The 25,816-nt window shown below is 34.6% G+C and overlaps 1 protein-coding gene across 3 annotated transcripts in view; it reads left to right on the top strand.

The window, feature by feature from the left end:
- SANBR (SANT and BTB domain regulator of CSR) overlaps window positions 1-25,816 on the top strand; it is a 68,220-nt gene that overhangs the window by 3,292 nt on the left and 39,112 nt on the right. For 2 of the 3 annotated variants that reach the window (XM_081254623.1, XM_081254622.1), the window contains exons 2-10: window positions 1,754-1,912; window positions 9,075-9,261; window positions 10,082-10,175; window positions 12,212-12,450; window positions 15,412-15,470; window positions 16,912-17,072; window positions 20,209-20,295; window positions 21,624-21,734; window positions 25,147-25,270. In XM_081254623.1, coding sequence (XP_081110749.1) covers window positions 1,763-1,912; window positions 9,075-9,261; window positions 10,082-10,175; window positions 12,212-12,450; window positions 15,412-15,470; window positions 16,912-17,072; window positions 20,209-20,295; window positions 21,624-21,734; window positions 25,147-25,270 — 1,212 coding nt within the window. In that variant the 5' untranslated portion in view covers window positions 1,754-1,762. Of the gene's footprint in view, window positions 1-1,753; window positions 1,913-9,074; window positions 9,262-10,081; window positions 10,176-12,211; window positions 12,451-15,411; window positions 15,471-16,911; window positions 17,073-20,208; window positions 20,296-21,623; window positions 21,735-25,146; window positions 25,271-25,816 lie in introns of those variants that run through there. The other variant, XM_081254624.1, reaches the window with a different exon arrangement.

Raw genomic sequence — 25,816 nt, 5'->3', positions numbered from 1 at the left:
TCTTTGATCTGCCTCTTACTAGTTCTGTGGCCTTGTACAAATTATTTAACTTTTCTGAATGTGTTTCTTCATCTTGTAAAACTGGGGAAAGCATCTATCTTACAGGGTTGTGGTGAGAATTGAAATAACTTATATAAAAGGCTTAGCCCAGCTCCAGGCTCCTGGTAAATACTCAGTAAATAAGTTCTTAAAATTCTCTAAGGTTGAAGGAGGTAGCTTCTTTTTCTCTTTGGTACCACGGCCTTACCCTCCTCCACAATACCAACAGCTATTATGTGTCCCTCCTCTGCTCCTTGATGGCTCCCCTCTGCTTTGGCTGTCAGCAAGTGATAATAAAATGATGTTTGTCTGTTTGTATCCTCAACTCTCTACTAGGAAACTCCTTGAGGACAGGGACCATGCCATATTTATTATGGTATCCCCAATGCTTGGCTTATAGTTGGGACTCACTAAATGTTTATTGAGCAACATCCATTTGGAAAGCCTTCTAGAGACTTTTTTCTTGGTCATCCTGTTGCCTGAAGATTTTGGACACACCCTTAGTCACTTGATTCAAGGTCTCCTAGATTGAACCAGAGGATGTGTGACGGTAGGAGAGAGGGTGGGGAGCCAGATGAAGAAGCAGGCAAAGCCTCCACTCTGCAGGTGTGAGTGCATGTGTGTATGTGTGTGGAGGTGCCTTGGCTTTTTATATATGAGAGTCAGGGTGTTTGTTTGGGTGTGTGTAAGGGTTAAACCTTATCAGGCCAGTTGTCACATTGCTTCTGAAGATAAGGAATGAGGACTTTCCAAAAAATGTTTCAAACATATAAAAACAATGCTAATTACATTTGTTGATATACTCTCCCCACTATATATAACTCATAATCACATGCGCAGTAACAATGATTATGCTTACCCTAAAATGTCAGATTAACTTAGTTCTAAGTTTCGTTTGATTACATCAGTCAAAATTAAGTATACTCAGCCTCCATTGTTTATAGCATGGACATTCACTCACAGAGGAATAAAGGAAATATGGCTTAGGACTGCAATGAAATTATCATTCTTTTTAACTAGCTTTTTTTTTTTTCCACAGTTTAGTTCTACCATCCATGAACTGCTAATCAAAATACAGATCAGGCATACATAAGGATTTTTTTTAAGGAAGATATATTGTATTCAACTTTTCCTCTCAACATATTATTATGAAAAATTTTAAACATACAGCAAAATCAAAAGAATTTTATAGTGAACACTTGTATACCCGTCGCTTATATTCTACCCTTAACATTTTATCATACTTTTTTTTTTTTTTTTTTTTTTTTGCTGTACGCGGGCCTCTCACTGCTGTGGCCTCTCCCGTTGCGGAGCACAGGCTCCGGACACACAGGCTCCGCGGCCATGGCTCGCGGGCCCAGCCGCTCCGCGGCATGTGGGATCTTCCGGGATAGGGGCACGAACCCGTGTCCCCTGCATCGGCAGGCGGACTCTCAACCACTGCGCCACCAGGGAAGCCCTATCATACTTTTTAATCACATATTTACCCATCTGTCCATCCTTCTATCTATCTATCCACCAATCCATAATATTCAAATGCTGTTATATTTGAAGAGATTTGAGCTATATATTCTGTTTTGACTTTAGGTCAGTTTTATCTTTCCTTTATGTAGTAGTAGATAATTCTTAGGAATGAATTATAACTGATTTATAATGTTCTGAAAACATTTGGATTTCAGATGCAAATAAATCTATTTGTCTTCTCTGTCTCTAGTTCCAAAAGATGAGTCGTGGATATTCAGAAAACAACAATTTCCTAAACAATAACAACCAAATGGTGTTGGACATGATCCTTTACCCATTAATTGGAATCCACCAGACCATCAACTGGGAATCAGTGGCAAGGCTTGTGCCTGGATTAACACCCAAAGAGGTAAGTAACAGTCTTCCAGATATCTGAAAAGAGATCAGAAAAAGTGATCCATTTAAAGGAATAACTGTTACACTAAGAAGAAATATTTGAGTTTTACATATTCAAGTGCACATATAAATACTGAATATGCATACATACGATGCAGTTTGGCTGAATATAATCTATGTAAATTATATGATATATTAACCCACCTCGTATGTTTAAATTCAACCTTATCTTACATGTTTACAACTGAATGGGTAGATAACATTTTTGTAAATCCAGTTTTATTAAATTGCTAATGCTATGCTTCTCAAACTTGAGTAATGTACAGACCTTTTTAAAGGAAAAAAACTTGAAAACTGCCAATGATGACTTAAATTATTATAGTGGAAATTAAATGTGCACCAACAATACTGGGTATAAACACACCTATATGATCATAAACCAAATTTACATTTTATAGACAAGTGAAAACTCAAACCAACACAACTCAAACTAATAAGCTTACTTAATGTGATAAGTAATAGTGTTTTGCTGAAATTAAATTGCTGATTATAATGCAAATATTTGTGTAGCCTCTTGTGGCACAAAATTTTTTTGCATTTAGCCTGTACAGCCATGTGCCCTTCAAAGCCTTTACTCTTTCTCCACTTTTCTCTCTTTAACCCTCTACCATGAAGCCGTGTGTTGTGCCAGGACATTACTTGCCTTCCCTTGGCACTAACACATCTCGTCTCTATACCAGGTTTCTCCTCCACATTGTCCTTTATTAAAATTAGCCGTGGGGGCTTCCTTGGTAGCACAGTGGTTGAGAATCTGCCTGCCGATTCAGGGGACACGGGTTCGAGCCCTGGTCCGGGAAGATCCCACATGCCGCGGAGCAACTAAGCCCGTGTGCCACAGCTACTGAGCCCTCATGCCTAGAGCCTGTGTTCCGCAACAAGAGAAGCCACTGCAGTGAGAAGCCCGTACACCGCAACAAAGAGTAGCCCCTGCTCACTGCAACTAGAGAAAGCCCGCACGCAGCAATGAAGATCCAAAAGCAGCCATAGATAAACAAACAAACAAACAAATAAATAAAATAAAATAAAACTTAAAAAAATAAAATAAAATTAGCCGTGGACAATTAAAATATTTCTTGGTACCAACTTAATTTACAATTAATTTACAACAGAAAAGCGAATAGGCACGGAAATATTCTGTCATCCTAATGACCTGGATGATTTTATTAATGTTATCCTCAGAATCAAAACTCACAATCTAAAAACTCTTCTAGGGAACTCTTAGGTTTCTGGTAATTCATCTATGAACCCTAGTTGGAGAAACACTGACCTCAGAATTTTTTGCTGTTAAAAGGAACCCTAAAGTAGATGAGTCATCTCAGATTTCTAGAAGTAGAAAGGACATTAGTGATTTTACCCAGTAGGTTTAAGCATATGCACCACTGCCTGGCCCATAATATACACTCAATAAATACCTATAGGATCAGTGAATGAACCAAATTCTACCCTCTTCTTTTACAGCTGAGAAAACCAGTACCCACAGGGATTACTTGCCCTCGGTTATGTTATAGGTCTTTGTGAAATGATGAGGGAATTTATTATTAAGTGTATGTTATCATTCCCTAATCTATACTTTTTCATCTTTTGGATTTTTACGTGTTAGGTTTTAAAACAAGGCAAACCTGTGAATTTGACTATTTTTCCAACTTTTTATTGTGAATATTTTCAAACATACAGAAAAGTTAACAGCATAGTATAGCATCCCTATATCCTTTATTTGGAGTCAGCAATTCTAGGTGTTTGCTTGATCTCTTTATGTAACTTTTTTTTTTTTGACATTTAGGAGTAAGTTTCAGATATCACGATACTTCATAGACTGTAGCATACATCTTAAAATAAGGATATTATTGCATAACTACAGTACCATGATCAAACCTAAGAAAAATAACAATAACTCCATCTTATCATCTAATATCCACTGCATATTCAAAGTCACTCAGTTGAGAACTTTTTTTTTTTGGCTGCACTGTGCGGCTTACAGGATCTTAGTTCCCTGACCAGGGATCAAACCCGTGCCCCCTGTAGTGGAAGCACGGAGCCCTAACCACTGGACCACCAGGGAATTCCCAAGAAATTATTTTTTTAACTAAAATGCAACTAAATGTGAATCAGACTATTTTTAAGTAATGTTATTTTTTATTTATTTATTTTTTTTGTGGTATGCAGGCCTCTCACTGTTGTGGCCTCTCCATTGCGGAGCACAGGCTCCAGACGCGCAGGCTCAGTGGCCATGGCTTACGGGCCTAGCCGCTCCGCGGCAAGTGGGATCTTCCCGGACCAGGGCACGAACCTGTGTCCCCTGCATTGGCAGGCGGACTCAATCACTGCACCACCAGGGAAGCCCAGTAATGTTAATTTTTAACTAATTTCTTATTACTAAACAAGACATATCCTCAAAGGATACACACACAAACATAACACACACACACACAAGGAAACAAGTGAAAAATCAGAATTATAAATCTGACCCTACCTAAAGTAAGCTGTTGAAACCTTGTATATATCCTTCCAGATTCTTTTCTATTCATATATGAATTCTTAAAGTGGACATGTAACAAATGCACTACTTTGCTGCTTTGTTTTTCACCTATCATATTGTAAACATCTTTATGTGTCAGTTGCTAGAGTTCTACATTTGATGACAGTGTACTGTTCTTTTATTTGAGTTAAATCATAATTTATTGAACCTTTTATTGGATATTTAAGCTATTGTTTCCAACTTTTGACTACTGCAAATACCACTGTAACAAATATCTTATTCTTTTCTTAGGGGATAATCTCAGAAGCAGAATTGCTTCATTAGAGGGCATGTGCATTTTTAAGGCTTTTGTTACATATTGTCCACTGGAAGGGTCATTCATGTTGTACTCCAGTCAAAATAGCTGAGTGCCTGATCCTTGTACTTTATATATCAAGTGTTATTTCTCTGTGTGTCTTTTCAAAATTCTTATTTATATGTGAATAAATATATATTTGATTTTAATGTTATCTCATCACAGTTTTCATTTCTCTTTCTTTAAATCCTAAAGGATGAATGTTTTATATTTTATTGTTCCATATCCTTTTTCTATTTGTAAATTTGTTGTTTTACTAGTTTAATAACAGTTTTCTATGTATTGAATGTATTAACCCTTAATCTAGCTTATTTTTCTCAGTTTTTTTTCAGCCTATAAGTTATTAATGATAGTCTCTTGTATACAAATGTTTAAAAGTTTATGTTAAAAATCTGTGAATCTTTTACTTTGATGTTCTCCTTTTTTGTCATGTTTAGAAACCTTCTCAACCTGAAGACTGTGTATAATATAAAATCATCTACATTTTGCTGACTACTTTTTATTTTACATTTAAATCTTGACTCCACTTGGAATTTGTTTTTTTAAATTATTTTTTGGCTGCGTTGGGTCTTCATTGCTGCGTGCCAGCTTTCTCTAGTTGTGGCTAGTGGGTGCTACTCTTCGTTGTGGTGCGTGGGCTTCTCATTGCTGTGGCTTCTCCTGTTGCGGAGCACGGGCTCTAGGCACGCAGGCTTCAGTAGTTGTGGCACACGGACTCTAGAATGCAGGCTCAGTAGTTGTGGTGCACAGGCTTAGTTGCTCTGCGACATGTGGGATCTTCCCACACCAGGGCTCGAACCTGTGTCCCCTGCATTTGACAGGCAGATTCTTAACCACTGTGCAACCAGGGAAGTCCCTGGAATGTTTTTAGTTTTAACTTTTTTCCTAATGACTAGTTAGCTGTCTCAATATTTATTGAATAGTCCATTCTTTATTACTGGTTTGAAATTTTACCTTCAGATCTATTTCGACTTACCATTCTAATCCATTGATCTCTCTATTTAAATTAATCCTATTGACTGTTCCGTACTGACTTATTTTCAATATTGTTTTACATCTGGTGGACAAAAAAAACCTATATATATATATTTTTTAAGGTTTATTTATTATTTATTTAATTTATTTTTGGCTGTGTCAGGTCTTAGTTGCGGCATGCGGGGACTTTGTTGAGGCATATGGGATCTTTCGTTGCGGTATGTGGGTCTTCTCTTCTCTAGTTGTGACACACAGACTCCACGGTGCGTGAGCTCTGTGGTTGTGGTGCGCCGGTTCCAGAGCGCATGGGCTCTGTGGTTTGTGGCATTCAGGCTCTCTAGTTGAGGTGCACGAGCTCAGTAGTTGTGACGTGCAAGCTTAGTTGCCCCATGGCATGTGAGATCTTAGTTCCCTGACCAGGGATCAAACCCACGTCCCCTGCATTGGAAGGTGGATTCTTTACCACTGGACCACCAGGGAAGTCCCCCAAATTATATATTTTTAAAGTTTCTTGAATGTTCTCTTAATCTCCCGGATTTTTTTTTTTCCATTTTGAAGTTGACCTGTTGGTATTTTGAAAGTGGAGAAAGGATGAATTAACGTTTTCTAGATAAGCATTTACCTTAGTTGAAATAATGTATCTAATTTTTCCAAAGTGACTATACCATTTTACATTTTCACCAGCAATGTATGAGGGTTCCAATTTCTCCACATCCTTACCAACACTTTTATTATGTCTTTTTTATTATGGCCATCCTAGTGTGTGTGAAGTGTTAACTCATTATGATTTTGATTTGCATTTTCCTAATGGCTAATGATGTTGACCATCTTTTAATGTGCTTATAGGCCATTTATAGAGCTTCTTTGGAGAAATGTCTATTCATGTCCTTTTTCCGTTTTTCAATTGCATTATTTGTCTTTTTATCATTGAGTGGTAAGAGTTCTTTATGTATTCTAGATACAAGTCCCTTGTCAGATATGTGATTTGCAAATATTTTCTCCTATTTTGTGGACTGTCTTTTCATTTCCCTGATGGTATCCTTTGAAGTACAAAGTTTTAAATTTTAATGAAGCCTAGTATATCTAATTTTTCTTTGTTGCTTGTGTTTTTAGTGTTATATCTAAGAAACTATCACCTAACCAAGGTCATGAAGATTTTTACCTACATTGTCTTCTAATAATTTTATAGTTTTAGCTCTTATACTTAGCCTTTGATCTCTTTTGAGCTAATTTTCTTATATGGTATGAGGTAGGGGGTCCAACCTTTCTTTTGCATATAGATATCATGTAATTTTTGCTTAAACACAAAAGGAGATTTAACAATGTACTTTAAATTATTCACAGTTCACTTGCTTTTTGTTTAAGCAATCATGTTTATTTCAAATATTCAGATTTCATAATTTTCTTATTTCATAAGTATTAGAAATTGTTGTAAGCTTTGTTAAATAAGATAAACCTACATTCAGTTTCCAATATAGCTATAAGCATTACCTAAAAGATATCAGAAGAATCTACAGTTTAAAAGCCTACCTAGGGCCTCCCTGGTGGCACAGTGGTTAAGAATCCGTCTGTCAATGCAAGGGGCATGGGTTCGAGCCCTGGTCTGGGAAGATCCCACATGCCGCGGAGCAACTAAGCCCGTGCGCCACAACTTCTGAGCCTGCGCACCTAGAGCCTGCGCTCTGCAATGAGCGAAGCCACTGCAATGAGAAGCCTGCACACTGCAATGAAGAGTAGCCCCTGCTCGCTGCAACTAGAGAAAAGCCCACTAGCAGCAACAAAGACCCAATGCAGCCAAAAATTAAAAATAAATAAAATAAATTTATATTTTTTAAAAAGCCTACCTAACCACTTTCTCTGTTACAAAAAATAAACTCATTTTGCAGAAAAAATGGATTCAGTTAAATCACTTATATTCTTTATCCTATAGATGTACCTGTGAACCTGTACATTCTTCTAATCATTACAACATTTTTTTTCTTTGCCAGGCCTTCATCACTGCTTTTTTCAGTCCTCATACAAAAATATTTTCTGTTTCTCATTTATCATATTAATTATTTTTATTTAATTTTAAGACTTTGCTTAAAGAGGTGGGCATATCATACTGAGTATAATATTTTAGTCTAAACTTATGTATCTTTTTTTGTTTTTGTTTTTGTTTATTCTTTTGGCTGCGCCATGGAGCATGTGGGATCTTAGTTCCCTGACCAGGAATCGAACCCATGCCCCCTGCAGTGGAAGCATGGAGTCTTAACCACTGGACCGCCAGGGAAGTCCTACACTTATGTGTCTTTTAAATGCATTTTCAAAGGACTAAGCCTTGAATAGGGATTTCTTTGTAGTAACAGTACTATAGTACTATTAGTAAACAATCTTTTCTGAAAATGGTGCTTAATATCTAGTGGGTACTTGATAAATTTTTGTGTAATAAATGAATGATGCCATACCCAATACATTATTCACTTAACATATGCTTGTATACGTGATATATATTTTTCTTCTTTTGCACCTCCCAGATTAGTTGGTCTGCTATGCACTTTGCCACTCACGTTGCTACTGATGGAGATTTAAACATGAATGCCATAGAAGTGTTGTTTGACCAAGACCCACATTAAGGAAGGCATTTTATGTTGTGACGTAGTACACACTTAGAAATGACATTTTCATGAAGGACTACTTAGCCTTATTATGCATAATGCACTCTTGATATTTTCTAATCTATTGTATTTTATTTCTTTTTTTTTAGTTGCTAATCTGGACTTTTCTAAATTGATTCCGTGACTAACAATGGGTTAAGGAAAAACACTGTTCTAGAGCAAACTGCCCAAATATGTGGCCGTGAAGTGTTACTACAGTATTTTGTGCATGGTGAACCTCACTGTTAGTGAGAACAAAGACTCATTATTTTAATAAAGAAAATCTAGTGTCACAAATCAGATACTTTTTTTTTTCTTTGAAGGTTAGAATTTGGTCTTGTTCCTGGTGGAAATTCAGTGTGAAAATAAAAGCAAAGTTTTTAACTAAATTATTAAAATTATCAACTGATGATAGACATAGACCGTGGGGAAATATGGTTGATAAAGGCATTCTTCATTTTTCTACAAAAGCATAAATACATTATGCCTTTGAGTTAAAGCATATTTTTTTTAAAAACTACCCTGAATTTTAAAAAAGAAAAAGTAAGTCAGGGGCTTTCATGTATTGAAATGTGCGCTAATTTTCTAGATGTTACCCAAGAGATTAATATTCACTTATAAAAATTGATTTAAAACCCCCAGACATGCATTTCCTTCCTTTATGTCATTACAGTGTGCAAAGAGGTTTGATGAACTGAAGAACAGTGGAAGCTCACCTGTGGACAACCACTATAGTCCCCTCATGGCTGCTGGAGAGAGTCCTGTTGAAACTTTAGCCACGTATATCAAATCCTCACTTCTTGGCACACAAAGAGAATTTCAGGAGACTCCAGTTGGTCAGGATGCAGTTTCTAAAACAGGTAAGGTTTTAAAAACAAAATGCAGTGCTTGTCCTACAAAATATTATGCATTCCCATCAACTTTTCTTTATTTAAAGGCTAATAGAAACATTAATAGAAAAATCTGTTAGTATTTGTATTTTCCTGAGCTTTAGAAATTTCTCTTTGCTGTATTAAAAAAAAAGGTGTAGATGTTAACATACAGGTCAAACACTATTACCAAAAAAAGCTTTTTACTTTATCAAAATTTACTACTCCAGTCCATTAGCCTATTTATGTTATGTTGTAAATTTTAAAGTACCTTTTACTTTACTGTACCTTTTACTTAATTTTTTTTTTTTTTTACTGCGAGAATCTTGCTTGCCTCTCATGTTATCTTTTCTACAGCTCCCCTCTATTGGAGTCAGCAATAGCTTCAGATGACATAGCAGCAGTGTAGAAGTGATGTTTTCCACAACTTCATTGGAAATAATAACTGGTTTTAGAAATCTTCAGTGTAGTGAATTATTTTAATTTCAGCAGCAGCAGAGTATTGATATAAAAATTTGCTTCAGGAAGAGAAAACTATATTGTAGGCTTTTGAAAATTTGACCCCATCCCTACACACCATGTTAGTATTTTTTAAATCTTCAGTGTAATGTTAGCAATTTGTGATCCTTTTTTCGTACTGTTTTTTCCATATACCTTAGAAATATTAAGGCACCTGACAAAGTACCATCTTTAAGTACTCTTGGAAACCATGAATTTATAGTATAACCATTCAATAAGTAAAAACCCATTCTCAGTTAGAAATGCTAACCTCCCCCCTTTGTTTTTGTATGTGTTTGTTTCTGTATTTAAGGAAGACATAGTATAGCTTCCACAAGGAATTGTTCTTCAGAAAGTGAAAATTGTACTACTCATAATGGTGGAGAAAAGACTGAAGAATCTGAAGGGTAGGAGGCTGGTTCTTTGCTAGATAAGCTTTAATATGAATATCAACTTTAAATTATAAAAATATGATTGCTAATTTTATATATCAATTACGATAATTTAGGAATTTCACATTATGCAATTGCTGAAATAATTGAAATGAGGGTAGTTGATGTGTTGAACTATAAACAATTGCTAGATAGATAAACGTGTGGCTTATTCATATTGCTTATAAATTGCACAACAGTTTTCCACTTTAAAAATTCATTTTCATCTTGTAAGTATTAGAAATAACATCTATTAACATAAAAGTTTTAAAAGTAAATTTTAAAACCCAAAGAAAAGTCTCTGCCATTAGTTCTCCAACTTTATTAAAGAAACTGGATGTGTGTTTTAGAACTATTTGAATATAATTACTCATTGTAGAAATATTTAAAAATTAAAATACATCTTTCAATATAATGCAAGTTTTGATAATTTTGTATTGTTTTGTGTATTTTACATACAATAAACTGCACATATTTAAGTATTCACTTTGATGAGTTTTAGCCATATAACCAATGAAGATAAAGAACATTTTCTTCATCTCTAAAAGCTCCTTTGTATATTTTCAGTTCTGATAGTTTTTTATAGCAGCTTTATTGATATATAATTCACATACCATAACATTTATCCTTTTGAAAAGTTCTGGAGATGGATGGTGGTGATAATTGCACATCAGTATGAGTGCACTTACTGCCAGTGAACTGTACATTTAAAAATGGCAAATTTTATGTTATGTGTATTTACCACAATAAAAAAAATTCACGCTTTTATAGTTTAGTGAATTTTAGTTTATTCACATAGACTTTTTTTTTTCGGCCGTACTGCGTGGCTTAGTTCCCTGACCAGGGATTGAACCCACGCCGCCTGCATTGGAAGCGCAGTCTTAACCACTCGACTGCAGGGAAGCCCCCCTCACATAGATTTTTAACTGATAGGTTTTGGATATGGCACAAAAATTTATCTGATAAATTAATCAGGATTATCTAATTTCATGTTGTGGCCCAAAAAGCCACAGAAATTTCATACTTCATTATACCAGCCGTTACCTCTTTATATTTTGACCACAATTTCTTTGAAAGAACAACTTGCAGAGTTACTTAAATTCCTTTGACTTCGACAGAGCATTGATTATTAATCCTTTTTCTGTAGCCAATTTTGTTTCAAATGTAATTTCTCTGTATTAAAATTTTTTGAAGTTCAATTAAACACACATTAAATTCATATTATAGGGTATTCTGTCACTTCCTATCTAATCTCTTCCTTTTGTAATGACATTAAGGCAGTTATGGATCACACTAGTGTTTCTTTTTGTGGTGATGTAATTTTCAAGGGCATATAAATTCAAGGAGTATATAATTTTTGAAGCAATCTTTCTGATGCATCATCTAAACTTATTCTTAAATTGCTTTTTAAATGTGTAAATAAGCACGTTGTAGTCTTAAGAATTTTTTAACCGCATTTACTAATTTATATTTATTGAATGCCTAGAAACAAGCTTTCTTGCTGTTAAAAATAACAAAGTAGGTATGCTAATTTTTTGATACTTCAATGAATAATTTTAGCTGTTTTTCCTATTTATTAATAGTAAGAAAATTTTAGTATTTAATTTATATCTCCTTCCCATACCCATTACCATGTAAAAGTGCTGTTTTATGTTCCTCACAAGAATTAAAATGTATAATTTAATTTTTATTTGTGAATTGGTATTTTTAAAAACATTATAATTAACTTATAATTTGAAAATAAATTTAAAACCCTGTAAATTATAAGTTCTGTAGTAAAAATATTTTTGTTTTATTAAATCAGTAGCTTAACTAAAATTAGTCAATTTTCAGATACAGATCAGGTTAGCAAGACACTTATGAAAACTTCTGAATGTCAAACCCTGTAAAACTGATGTGTGGCTAAAACCTTGAAAAATATCTTGTTCTCATACTTCCAGTAAATGTCAATATTATTGGCTCCTCTTCTAAAATTCTAATAATTTCATTTCTGTGTAACATTTTTTATGAAGGCCAAACATGGTGATCCATGTATGTGATGAAGCAAAAAACTTGAAAGAAGATTTTATTTGCCCACGAGATCTTTTGATATCAGAAATGAAGTACTTTGCTGAATATTTATCTGTGGACGCCCAGCGCTGGGAAGAGGTGGACATTTCAGTTCATTGTGACGTTCACATTTTCAACTGGTTGATAAAATATGTTAAAAGGAACACTGAGGAGAATAAAGATTGTGAGATGCCCACTTTAGGTAAAAGACAATCTATTGCTTATTTTGTAGTGCAATTTTTGTGTCAGCTGGAAGTTGCTTCAGGCCAAACATGAAATGTGGAAAATTGTTCAAACATTAGTATTTATGCTCAGATTAGTAATCACCTTTTAGGAAACTGATACCTCACCCTTTGTACGCCAATTATAGTGAATTTATGGCAAATGGACAGGTCTCTAGATCAGCTATTTTCACTGTATGGTACAGTGACCGACACTGGAGTCCTAAAGATCCTTTTAGAGGATCCACAAGGTCAAGAGAATCTGCTTAATAATGCCAGGATGTTGCTTGTCTTTCTCTCTGTGTTGACATTTGTTCAGATGGTACATAAGTAATGGAGGGTAAAACTGTTGGAGCTTTAGCACACATCAAGGAAGGAGCATCACACTGTATTAGTGGTCACTGTGTTCTTCAACACCATGTGCTCATAGGAAAAAAGAAAACAAAAAAACAGTTTCACTTAAGAATATCCTTGATGAGGCAGTAAAAATTACTAATTTTATTAACTCTTGACTCATGGGTATACATCGTTTTGATATTCTGTGTAATGACACAGGAAGTGCATTCCTGCTGCACACCAAAGTATGTTGGTTGTCTGAAGGAAAAGCATTTGTACCGTTGCTTGAGTTACAAACTAGCTGCTGTTTTACGAAACCATTTTTACTTGGAAGAATGGCTGACAAGTTATGGTTATTCAGACTTAGGCATTTGGCAGATATTTTCTTTCTTTCTTTCTCTCTCTCTCTCTCTCTCTCTCTCTTTTTTTTTTTTTTTTTTTTTGGCCACACCGTGCAGCTTGTTGCGGGATCTCAGTTCCCTGACCAGGGATTGAACCCAGGCCATGACAGTGAAAGCGCAGAATCCTAACCAGTAGGCCACCAGGGAACTCCCCAGACAAATATTTTCTTGAAAATGAATTAAATGAGCCAGTCAATTAAAGGGAAACAACTAACAATATTTGTTGCCAATGATAAAATTCAGGCTTTCAAGTGAGACAAAGTATTGGAATACTTGTATCTGCTTGCATGTGCTTGACAGTTCCTCAATATTTAAAGATGTTTCTGATAAGACGTGAGATTTTGTGTGTGTGTGTGTGTATTGTGCAATGAAATGTTTCAACATTTGGAAGATTTGCGTAACTCAGTGAACCAATATCTTCCTAATGACCAATGCATGATGTTAAAAAAAATCATGCATGGGTTGAAGGTCCACTCAAAGTACAAGATAAATCAGTGGATTTGAGATAGCAGAATAGGAAAAGTTCATTGATATGATTTCAATTCCCATTGCAACTAACCTTTAAGGAAGACTACTCACAAATTCAATGTGGAAACATACAAGAATCTAGCTGTCTTCCCTTAAGTCACACATTGAAGAGATTTATAAAAAAATGTCAAACAGTGCTATTTTCACTTATTTTTTTGTTTCTATTGGAAAATATAGTTATTTTTCATAAAATATGTTAATATGTAATTAGTTCATTATTTTTAAATGAATATTCTTTAAATTTCTGTTTTAATTTCCAATATGGTAAATACTGATAGATATAACCCACATAAACAAAAGCTCTCCAGGAATTTCAGTTTTTAAGATTTTTTTAAAGGGGTCTTGAGAGCAAAAGTTTGAGAACCAGTGTTCTAGAGGATCAGAAGACTAATTACTAAGTAATCTTTTTGGGGCATTGATTTGTATAGGAAATCACACTGGTGGTTTAATACAGTCTTTCTGTGCACTAGAATTGCAATTTACAGTAGTAGCAAAATATTTCTAGACTCTTGTTAGTAAATAAACCTCTACTGACAGGATATAAGAAGTCTTCTGAGGAACTTCATAATTTAATACATTTTTGTGACCAAATTAATAAAAAAAGTTTCTAATGGTCCTTAAAATTACAAAATTGCTAACTCAAAATTTTCAACCAGTCAGAGCCCAGAGATTCCAGAACATGCAGATATATATGTGTGAAATAAAAATCAAAATACGTAGAGAGAAAAAAATTACTGTTTGATCTAGTATGTTTAAGAACATAGTACAGGTTAAAAAAGTGGTGCAAAACTGGTCTCTCTGTAATCTTGGACATTAAATCAGTGGCTACAAATGTAAGCTTTTATAAAAGCAATCTTTATTCTAACTAGGAAAACTACCAAAATGCTTAATTAAATTGCTAATAATCCAGACCTTGTGTCTTAACTGGAATGGGTTATATTATAGTTTCCTGAGGAACTTTTTCACCAGCTCCTTCCTCCCTTTACCATTGCTCTCTAAGAACCTTTAATCTAAAATTGTTACTTAAGGAAAGATTGGGATTACGTATTTTAATCATTGCCTGAATAGTCCTTTATTTAGGAGGATTGTCTTAGTACTATAATGGTAAAAATCACAGTTTTTTTCTTTTTCTTAAAAATATACCTCATGGGAGATGACTGAGGTTGTTTTACTAAAATGATAGATAGCATCAGCTGGCATCCCCCTTTCCTTGGTTGTGCCTCCGAAGTTTGCCTTTAGGAAGTAATTTTGCATTTCTGCAATAGTAAATTTTATATTATCTTTCAGAATCTTTTAAATTAAGTATTTGTTCATAACAATCATTTGAACCACATTTGAAGTAGCTTCACTGTCATTTTTGTGTGATGAGTTATATTCACAACTTTAATTATCTTTTTCCCTGGTTTGGTTAAGGAGGAGTTTGCATATATCATATCTTTAGCTGGAGTCTTTTTACTTGATATGAATCTAATTCCAAGGCAAATTTACTATTCATTTTCTCTATACTGTAAGTTTTAACATTGCATTTTCTTTCTTTCATGTATATAAGCCATAGTAAGGTTTTATTAAATTGTTCTTATTAAAGTAACATCCTCTTTTAAGGTGAGAAGGAGCCTGTTCTAAGGAGATTGAGGTGCAAATCAAAAGGAGAATTTAATTTTTCTCTCTTTTTTTTAGAGCCAGGAAATGTCATTTCAATTCTTATTTCTTCAGAATTTTTGAAAATGGATTCGTTAGTAAGTATTAATAAGAGATTCAAGCTCTTCTATTCATCCATACTTGATTTAACATATAACTTGATGTTTCCTTCAAGTATCTAGAAAATTCTAAGCCAACTTCCTGAAGTAGTTGTTAATTCAAGAGTGTGATTCATTAGAATAAACTGCTGGTGTTTGGAGGTACTTTGTTCTATTGGGAAGGCTATTGTTAAGGCTACTGTGTATCATTAGTATATGATGCCTATAAAACAAATAATTTATCCTCAAGGGAGGAGTTAGCTGTTGCATTAGGTGAAACTAAACAATTAATTTTACCCCAAAAGGGATTTTGCTCTGAAACCAAATTAAATGAAAATTAATTGGAATACATTTGTTTTACTATTAAAGAAATTGGTTTAAGCATGTTTTACTTATTTGTGTCTTTCATTTATAGTTCAGTGAATTAAGAACAAATACCCAACTACTAAAAAATGTAATTTTGTATGTGTAAACCACATGCTCGTGTCTGTTGTTTAAGAATAGTTGATAAAACATAAAAGCATAATATATACATATACATATCAAGCTGTAACATTAAATATATTTGTTTTTCTTCTTTTTCCTTTTATTTAATAAATTTCTTTATTGTTCAAATGTTTTTATATGTTTTTGTGGTTTAAATTAACATTTAAATGAATATTTGCTTTTAACCTCTGGTAAAACTAAGCAGAGCAAAATACCCCTTTGCTGTGTTAACAGATGTGAAGTTTATTTGTTTGAAGTTTTATTAGTTCCCTGTATTCTTTGTACTCCTTAGTCCCTCTCCTTTCAGTTGTTGGTATTTATTGCTTCAGGGGAGGGTTATAGAAAAAAAAGCAGAGACTAAAAGAGTCTCTGAGTTTTGATTTTTGAAATCTAAGCCCTAAAGGATGATTTTTATGCCATAGCAAAATATTTAGAAGAATGCATAATTAACCATTGCTGGTTTTCCCCAAAACACAAATCTACCTCAAAAAGTAAATATATACACCTCACAGTGAAGAAAGGGGAAGAAAGTCAGAGAGCAAGTACAACATAACTGAGAAAACCCTGAAGTGACTGAAATTGTGTTTCTGCCACTCAGAGAAATGGAGGCTTAAAATTATCACTAAGTTTAGTTATAGGAAGTCACATATCTTGTACCCTTGAGTTTGTGGACTAAAATTTATATCTGCCACAGTCATGAAAGATGTTCATTACATTATCGTTTGAAATATTCTAAGAAGTGTGAAAATTATTTTTCTAGCTATGTTTGTACAAATTTGACCTGCTAGACCACTTTGGAACAGTGTAGGTTAACCCAAATAGGCAGAACTAAGTTATTGTGTAGCAATACATGGATTAGGCTTTTAATGAATCTTATCTTTGAAAAGTATTGATAGGACATTATCCTTTATGCTACTATCTTCAATATTCATTTTCTATTGTGTTTTTTGTTTAGGTTGAACAGTGTATTCAGTATTGCCACAAAAATATGAATGCCATAGTAGCTACCCCATGCAACATGAATTGTATTAATGCAAATCTTCTTACACGTATAGCTGATCTATTCACACACAGTGAAGTTGATGATTTAAAGGACAAGAAAGATAAGTTTAGGAGGTAATTTTTAAATTTTAATTTAATTTATTTATTTTTTTAAAACTTTTGGTGGCACCGCACAGCATGTGGGTCTTAGTTCCCTGACCATGGATCGAACCTGCACCCCCTGCAGTGGAAGCACAGAGTCTTAACCATTGGATCACCAGGGAAGTCCCTAAATTTAATTTTAATAGTAATGTTCCTCTTAGAAGAAATGTATTATTTCTATTTCATTTTAGTAAAAATTCTATATTTAGAATATATTTAGAAATCTATTTCCATTTATTTATTTATTTATTTATTTATTTATTTATTTATTTTTATTTATTTATTTATTTTTGTGGTACGTGGGCCTCTCACTGTTGTGGCCTCTCCCGTTGTGGAGCACAGGCTCAGGCTCTGGATGAGCAGTCTCAGCGGCTATGGCTCACGGGGGCCTAGCCGCTCCATGGCATGTGGGATCTTCCCGGACCGGGGCATGAACCCATGTCCCCTGCATCAGCAGGCGGACTCTCAACTACTGCGCCACCAGGGAAGCCCTCCATTTTTTTTAAATGAAGTAAAATATATCCTGAGCCAGTGGCTCAGGTAAGAATTAGTAATTAAATTGGTTACTCTGAATAAGGCACATATAAGCAGATTGTGGTAGTGAATTATGTTAAAAATTATTAAGACAGGCCTTAGTATAAAGGGGAAGAGTGGTATGAGATGAGGTCAGCAGCACTTAGGGGCTGTTTAAGTCATAGCAAGGAGTGTATACTTTATTCTAGGTGGAATGGAAGCAGAGGAGTGGCATGATCTGATTTGTTTTTAAGAGCTCAGTCTATTCTCTGTGGGGAATAGACTATAAGAATATAAGAAGCAAGACCTATTAGAAGTCTAGTGCAGCAGTCTAGTGAGATGAAAGGCTTTGGACTAGAATGGAGGCAGGGGAGCTGGAAGGAAGTAGATGGATTCAGAATATGTTAATAGAAAGATTTGACAGATTTTCAAATGGAATGATGTGGGAAGAGAGAAAGTATTTTAGGATAATTACTAGGTTTTAAGGTTGAGCAACGAAGTGTGCTAGTGTCATTAATAGGGCAATGACTGGGGTGAGGGGAATCAGGAGATGGGTTTGGGTCTTGTTAAGATTATTCAATATATTTAATATACTTCTTGGACACACAGGTAGGATGGCAAGGAGATAGTTGGATATGTAAATCTGAAGTTTAGGTCAGAGGTCAGGGCTTAAAATAGAAATATAAGAGTAGGTGAGGTTTGAAACCATGGAAGTGAATGAGATTTCCTAGCAATACCATATGTTCTCCCCTGACTTGCAGTGGCATCTTTACTGTAAATCAGGAGACTGTACATGTGAGGTCTCTTTCTGAATTCTCCATTTTGTTCTGTTTATTTCTTTGTCTGTACTTTTATCAGTAGCACACTGTCTTAAGTACAGTAGCTTTCTAATGTTTCTTGGTATCTAGTAATCTGAATTCTCCAGCTTTGCCTTCCTTCAAGATTGATGTCTTGATCTTTTTTTTTTTTTTTTTGCGGTACGCGGGCCTCTCACTGTTGTGGCCTCTCCCGTTGCGGAGCACAGGCTCCGGACACACAGGCTCAGCGGCCATGGCTCACGGGCCTAGCTGCTCCGCGGCATGTGGGATCTTCCCAGACTGGGGCACGAACCCGTGTCCCCTGCATCGGCAGGCGGACTCTCATCCACTGCACCACCAGGGAAGCCCTGTCTTGGTCATTTTATATACTTTGCATTTCCATATGAATTTTATAATCAGCCTGCCCATTTTCTCTTCTTTCTCTCTCATACACACACACAACCCTGCAGATTTGAGTGTTAATATTCAACCTGTAGATTTGGAAAGAGACATCTTAATAATATTGAGTCTTTCAGTTCATGAACATGGTATAACACTCCACTTATTTTAACAATGTTTTATAGTTTTTAGTGAGAGATACTTTTCCTTTTTTAACTAAATTTATTCCTAGGCATTTTGAATTTTTTTGTGCTATTGTAAAAGCTATTTTTATTTATTTTATTTTCTAATTGTTAGCAAGAGAGTATTGATAAGGACTGTCTGACATTTGGAGGTTCAACAAGGGAGGAGCCAGTGAGGAGCCTGAGAAGGAGGAGCCAGAGAAGGAGGAGCCAGGGGGTCAAAGGGAAGGCAAAAGGAAAGAGGGTTTCAAAAAGGAGGAAGTGATTAAGTGGTCAAATGTGTGGAATGCTGCTACCCTGTAGGGTATGATGAGAACAGAAATGTGGCCAATTGGATTTAAACAACTTTTTTCAGATGTTTTGCTCTGAATGATTGCAGAAAAATTCAGCAGTAGCTATTTCAGATAGGTAGGCTCAAGAAAGGATTTTTTTTTTAAGAAGGGAGATACTAGATTATATTTATATATGCTGATCAGGATGATTCCTTATAGTGGGAGAAATTGATAGTGCAGGGAATTATCTAAGAGTTTAGTCCTTAAGGGGAATGAGACACAGGGGAATTATCCAAGAGCTAAATACTTAAAAATGGAATCAGGATCCTAAATCCAGATTGGCCTTTAATAGCAGACATTACTTGAGAGAAAATGGAGACAGTCAGGGTGTACACTTGGAATTAATGATATACTTAGAAGACTTAAAGTTCATGCAGAACATTATTATATTATGCATAGTAATAAAGTATTAACATTTATTGAATGTTTAATACTGTCTGGCACTCTTTAAAAAAGACTGTCTCATTAACCCTCATAAAATCTTATGCATTTGAAATTACTAACCCCATTTCATAGATGGAGAAAATAAGGTTCAAAGATGTTAAGTTGCCAAAGATCACATACCAAATTATTGATAGACCCAGGATTGTTAAATTTGCAAAATCCTCAGTCTTGAATATTCCTTAACAAAGGACAAAGGGGTAGATATCCATCTGTCTCATTTTTCTTGTGAAAATGGATTCTTGATCAGGCAGTTCTCATTAGTAGGTTTATCTACTTAGAACACTAAATATTTATTATAAATTCCCAAGGAAGGGCTCTTTAAGGATTTATTAGTCTTATTTTCTACATGTGCAGATAGGTCAGTGTTTATTTTCATCACTGTCAAGTAACTTTAATAAAGTAGATATAAAAAATTAATTTGTTGGTCATTTGTTCTTAATAGTAAACTTTTTTGTAAGAAGATTGAGAGACTATTTGATCCTGAGTACTTGAATCCAGATTCTCAGAATAATGCAGCAACATTATACAGGTACAGTGATATGTTTTTCTTTGGTATGCTATATAATGCAGCTAAATTCTTTAATTTTACTACATTTGAAATTTTCTTCTTGGATGTTTTTGTATCTTCTTTTTTGTTGTTGTTTTTTAACTTTTTAAATTTTAATACAATTTTTATTTTATTTTTAAACTATTTATTTATTTATTTTGGCTGCACCTGGTCTTAGTTGTGGCACATGGGATCTTTAGTTGCAGCATGAGGGATCCTTTAGTTGTGGCATGCAGACTTCTTCAGTTGCGGCATGTGAACTCTTAGTTGCGGCATGCATGTGGGATCTAGTTCCCCGACCAGGGATCGAACCTGGGCCCCCTGCATTGGGAGCGTGAAGTCTTACCCACTGGACCACCAGGGAAGTCCCAAATTTTTTATACAATTTTTAAAGTTTACTTTCCATTTACAGTTATTACACAATACTGGCTATATTCCTTGTGTTGTACAATACATCCTTGAGCCTATCTTATACCCAATAGTTTGTATCTCCCACTCCCCCACCTCTCTTTTGCCCCTCCCTACCCTCTCCCCACTGGTAACCACTAGTCTGTTCTCTATATCTGTGAGTCTGCTTCCTTTTTGTTATATTCACTAGTTTGTTGTATTTTTTAGATTCCACATATAAGTGATAACATATAGCATTTGTCTTTCTCTGTCTGACTTATTTCACTTAGCATAATGCCCTCCAAGTCTATGTATGTTGCTGCAAATGACAAAATTTCATTTTTTATGGCTGAGTAATATTCCATTGTGTGTGTGTGTGTGTGTGTGTGTGTGTGTGTGTGTGTATACCACATCTTCTTTATCCATTCATCTGTTGATGGAACTTAGGTTGCTTACATATCTTGGCTATTACAAATAATGCTGCTATGAACATTGGGGGGGTGCATGTAACTTTTTAAATTAGTTTTTTGTTTTTTTTTTCTTTTTTTGGATATATACCCAGGAGTGGAATGGCTGGGTCATATGGTAGTTCTATTTTTAGTTTTTTTGAGAAACCTCCATACTGTTTCCACAGTGGCAGCACCAATTTACATTCCCAGTAACAATGTACAGGGGTTCCCTTTTCTCCACATCCTTGCCAACATTTGTTATTTATGTTCTTTTTGATGATATCCATTCTGATGGATGTGAGGTGATATCTCATCGTGGTCATGATTTTCATTTCCCTGATGGTTAGATGTTGAATATCTTTTCATGTGCCTTTTGGCCATCTGTATTTCCTCTTTGGAAAAATGTCAATTCAGTTCCTCTGCCCATTTTTTAATCGGGTTGTTTGGTTTTTTGATTGTATCTTTGTGTTATAGATGCTGTTTGTGTAAGAAACTTTTAACAAAAGAAACAGAAAGAAGAATTCCTTGCATTCCTGGAAAAATCAATGTGGATCAACATGGAAATATTATCTACATTCATATAAGGTATAGTGAAAATAAAATACAGCTTTTTAAATGTGAATTAATAGTGTATTTATTAAAAGCAAAACTACTCTTATAAGGAATAGGATAATATCTTTTCTGCAATGATCCAACTTTGATTTAGAAAGGTGCTACTTTCAAAACAAAGTTGTTGTAAAAGCTTTATTTTATCTTGAAAGATATTCTGATCAGTGCCATTAAAATGATTTCTTTTCACTAACAGATTTTAGTTATCTATTATATAAGTGTTTTTGAGAAGACAACCAAATTTACTTTCTGATAAATTTTGGTGAGTGAGGCAAATAGTCTTTAAAATTGGATTTTTCATAATTTATTCTTCATACTTTGTCAGTATTCCATTAATGTATAGTCCTTTTTAATTCCCCTTTAAGTTCAAAACTAGTTCTCATCCTGAGTTGGGGAGTAGGGAGAGAGTGTTATAAATCGGTATAATGTCTCAGGATAACAAAAACTTTAAAATATATATGTATATTCTCTGACAGTATCCTACTGCTAGGAATTTATTCAGAGAGGTAATGTTGATTTGTGAAAGCACTTAATAAGGACATTTATTGCTCTATATAAATAAGAAAAAGTAAAAAAAAAACACTCAAATGATTAAGTGAATTAAAATATATCCGTAAAATAGTATATCTGTATAAAACACATCTAATCAATTCTTAATATGCAGCCTTTGAGAATGTAAAAGAATATATACTCACACAGAAAAGTGTTAGTGGTAAATTAAATAAGAAGAAAAACAGGTTATAAAACAGAACTAGAAACATGTTCACTAAAATGTTAACTGTGGTGTTACCTTTGAGTGATAGTATTATGGATGATTTTCATTTGCTTTTTGCTTTTTTTCCTATATTAAAAATGTACAGTACTTTTACTAAAGAAAAAACCCTACAAATGTTAGATTTCATATTTTTTTTTGTTTGTTTTTTGTTTTTTTTTTTTGCAGTATGTGGGCTTCTCACTGCTGTGGCCTCTCCCGCTGCGGAGCACAGGCTCCGGATGCGCAGGCTCAGCGGCCATGGCTCACAGGCCCAGCCGCTCCGCGGCATGTGGGATCCTCCCGGACCGGGGCACAAACCCACGTCCCCTGCATCGGCAGGCGGACTCTCAACCACTGCGCCACCAGGGAAGCCCTAGATTTCATATTTTAAACATTAAAACAGAAACCCAGAGAAACACATGACATTTGACCCTAGTGTTAATAATAGCACAGTCAACATTAAAATATTTCATTTTTCTCTCCATATAATAAAGGGAATATACATTAGTTATTATAAGCACTTGGGATTTTTTTTTATACTGCAGGTTCTTATTAGTCATCAATTTTATACACATCAGTGTACATGTTAATCCCAGTCGCCCAATTCATCACACCACCATCCCCACCCTCCCCGCGGCTTTCTCCCCTTGGTGTCCATACGTTTGTTCTCTACATCTGTGTCTCAACTTCTGCCCTGCAAGCCGGTTCATCTGTACCATTTTTCTAGGTTCCACATACATGCGTTAATATACGATATTTTTTTTTCTCTTTCTGACTTACTTCACTCTGTATGACAGTTTCTAGATCCATCCACGTCTCAACAAATGACCCAATTTCGTTCCTTTTTATGACTGAGTAATATTCCATTGTATATATGTACCACATCTTCTTTATCCATTTGTCTGTCGATGGGCATTTAGGTTGCTTCCATGACCTGGCTATTGTAAATAGTGCTGCAATGAACATTGGGGTGCATGTGTCTTTTTGAATTATGGTTTTCTCTGGGTATATGCCCAGTAGTCAGATTGCTGGATCATATGGTAATTCTATTTTTAGTTTTCTAAGGAACCTCCATACTGTTCTCCATAGTGGCTGTATCAATTTACATTCCCACCAACAGTGCAAGAGGGTTCCCTTTTCTCCACACCCTCTCCAGCATTTGTTGTTTGTAGATTTTCTGATGATGCCCATTCTAACAGGTGTGAGGTGATACCTCACTGTAGTTTTGACTTGCATTTCTCTAATAATTAGTGATGTTGAGCAGCTTTTCATGTGCTTTTTGGCCATCTGTATGTCTCCTTTGGAGAAATGTCTATTTAGGTCTTCTGCCCATTTTTGGATTGGGTTGTTTGCTTTTTTAATATTGAGCTGCATGAGCTTTTTATATATTTTGTAGATTAATCCTTTGTCCGTTGATTCGTTTGCAAATATTTTCTCCCATTCTGAGGGTTGTCTTTTCGTCTTGTTTATGGTTTCCTTTGCTGTGCAAAAACTTTTAAGTTTCATTAGGTCCCATTTGTTTTTATTTCCATTACTCTAGGAGGTGGATCAAAAAAGATCTTGCTGTGATTTATGTCAAAGAGTGTTCTTCCTATGCTTTCCTCTAAGAGTTTTATAGTGTCTGATCTTACATTTAGGTCTCTAATCCATTTTGAGTTTATTTTTGTGTATGGCGTTAGGGAGTGTTCTAATTTCATTCTTTTATGTGTAGCTGTCCAGTTTTCCCAGCACCACTTATTGAAGAGACTGTCTTTTCTCCATTGTATATCCTTGCCTCCTTTATCAAATTTTATACTTTTTTATCTTGAGACTTGATTTACCTTTTGAAAATTACTTCCATTTTGATGGCAATAACTATTAACATTACTGTGTGAATGAATGGATATTAACTTCAACATCCAGTTTTGTTGTTTTATTCAAAGTATTTTCCTGCAAGTCAGCTATTGATGACATTTTTCAAAAATGTCTTTAACTTAAAACAGATGTAATTTCTAATAACATGATGGCATTTTTTTATTTATTGAACTAAGGACAAAAATAACAAAAGTTCAAAATGATTGGGGACTTAGACAAAAATAGGAACCTCTTACATATGACCATAGCAAATGGAGTTAAAAGCCTTGCCTGTTTTTTATAAGTTTATATCACATAACTTAAAAATGTTTTATTACCAAGACCTGATTTTTCATTACTTTATTACTCAACTACTAGAAAATGCCTTGTGAAAATAATATAAAGAACTAATACATTAATTGAATGTTTAGAATCACCAATAATTAATAACTTATTTTATAATATATACAATTAGAATAAAAGGTTCCATTTAGCAACATAAGCCTAAGTCCCAACTGTTAGCCTGCTCAAACTATATTTAATTTATAACCCTTTGTCTAGCATAGTAAAATAATTTGGCATTCAGTCTGTCACAACTTTTTCTGTTGTCCACAGGAAAAAAAAAGAATAAACAAACTCCCAAATGAAATTTTATCTACCATTCAGTGTTGTCCATTCCACAGCCATCTTTTGGGGAATGTTCTTGAAAATATGTCACAAATTTTAAAATATTTGTTTGAACTAAATTGTTTATATTGCTTGTGTGTAAAATAATGTAACAACTGAGGCTCTTTTCCCCAGAGATAAGACTTGGGATGTTCATGAGTATTTGAATAGTCTTTCTGAAGAATTAAAATCTTGGAGAGATGTATATTGGCGCTTGTGGGGAACAGTCAACTGGCTAACTTGTTCAAGATGTTATCAGGTGAGTTTTGTCTTTTTTTAATATCCTGCTCTGCAAACATTGAGAGCAGGCTCTTTTGATATATGTTGTTTAATTAGGGTGTGTTTGTACAATATCTGACATCTTTTTAAGAAACTACTGTCAAAACGAAGGTGCTGTTAAACATTGCTTGCATCTGACTTCATTTCTCATACTATGGTTCTTCCTCTTTTTTATTTCCATTGCTGAAGCAATCAATTACTTGATGAATTTTTATTAAACCAACAGGTTTTAAGTGATCAAATCCATTTTTTTCAATGGAAAAAAAATAACAGAATTCTCACTGCCTTTCATTATTTCCAGCCAAACTGTTTCTCTGTTAGCCCATAAATTTCTTTAGAAATTCAGAAACACCCTTGCAGATAGGATACTATTGAGATACACCCTTCTTGTTAAAATAATTGTGTTACCAGAAAGGTTTTGTTCATTTTCTTCTAAATGAAGTCTATCATAAAAGCACAAGAAAGCTTGCTATTTGAAGGTACCTATAATAAATCCTTTTCTAGAATAAATAGATCTTTATTGGTC

The sequence above is a fragment of the Mesoplodon bidens genome (assembly GCF_964165515.1).
Source record: "Mesoplodon bidens genome assembly, chromosome: 14".
Taxonomy (NCBI): domain Eukaryota; kingdom Metazoa; phylum Chordata; class Mammalia; order Artiodactyla; family Ziphiidae; genus Mesoplodon; species Mesoplodon bidens.
Note: the sequence above shows the minus strand (reverse complement) of the source record. Positions and strands in the feature narration are given on the sequence as shown.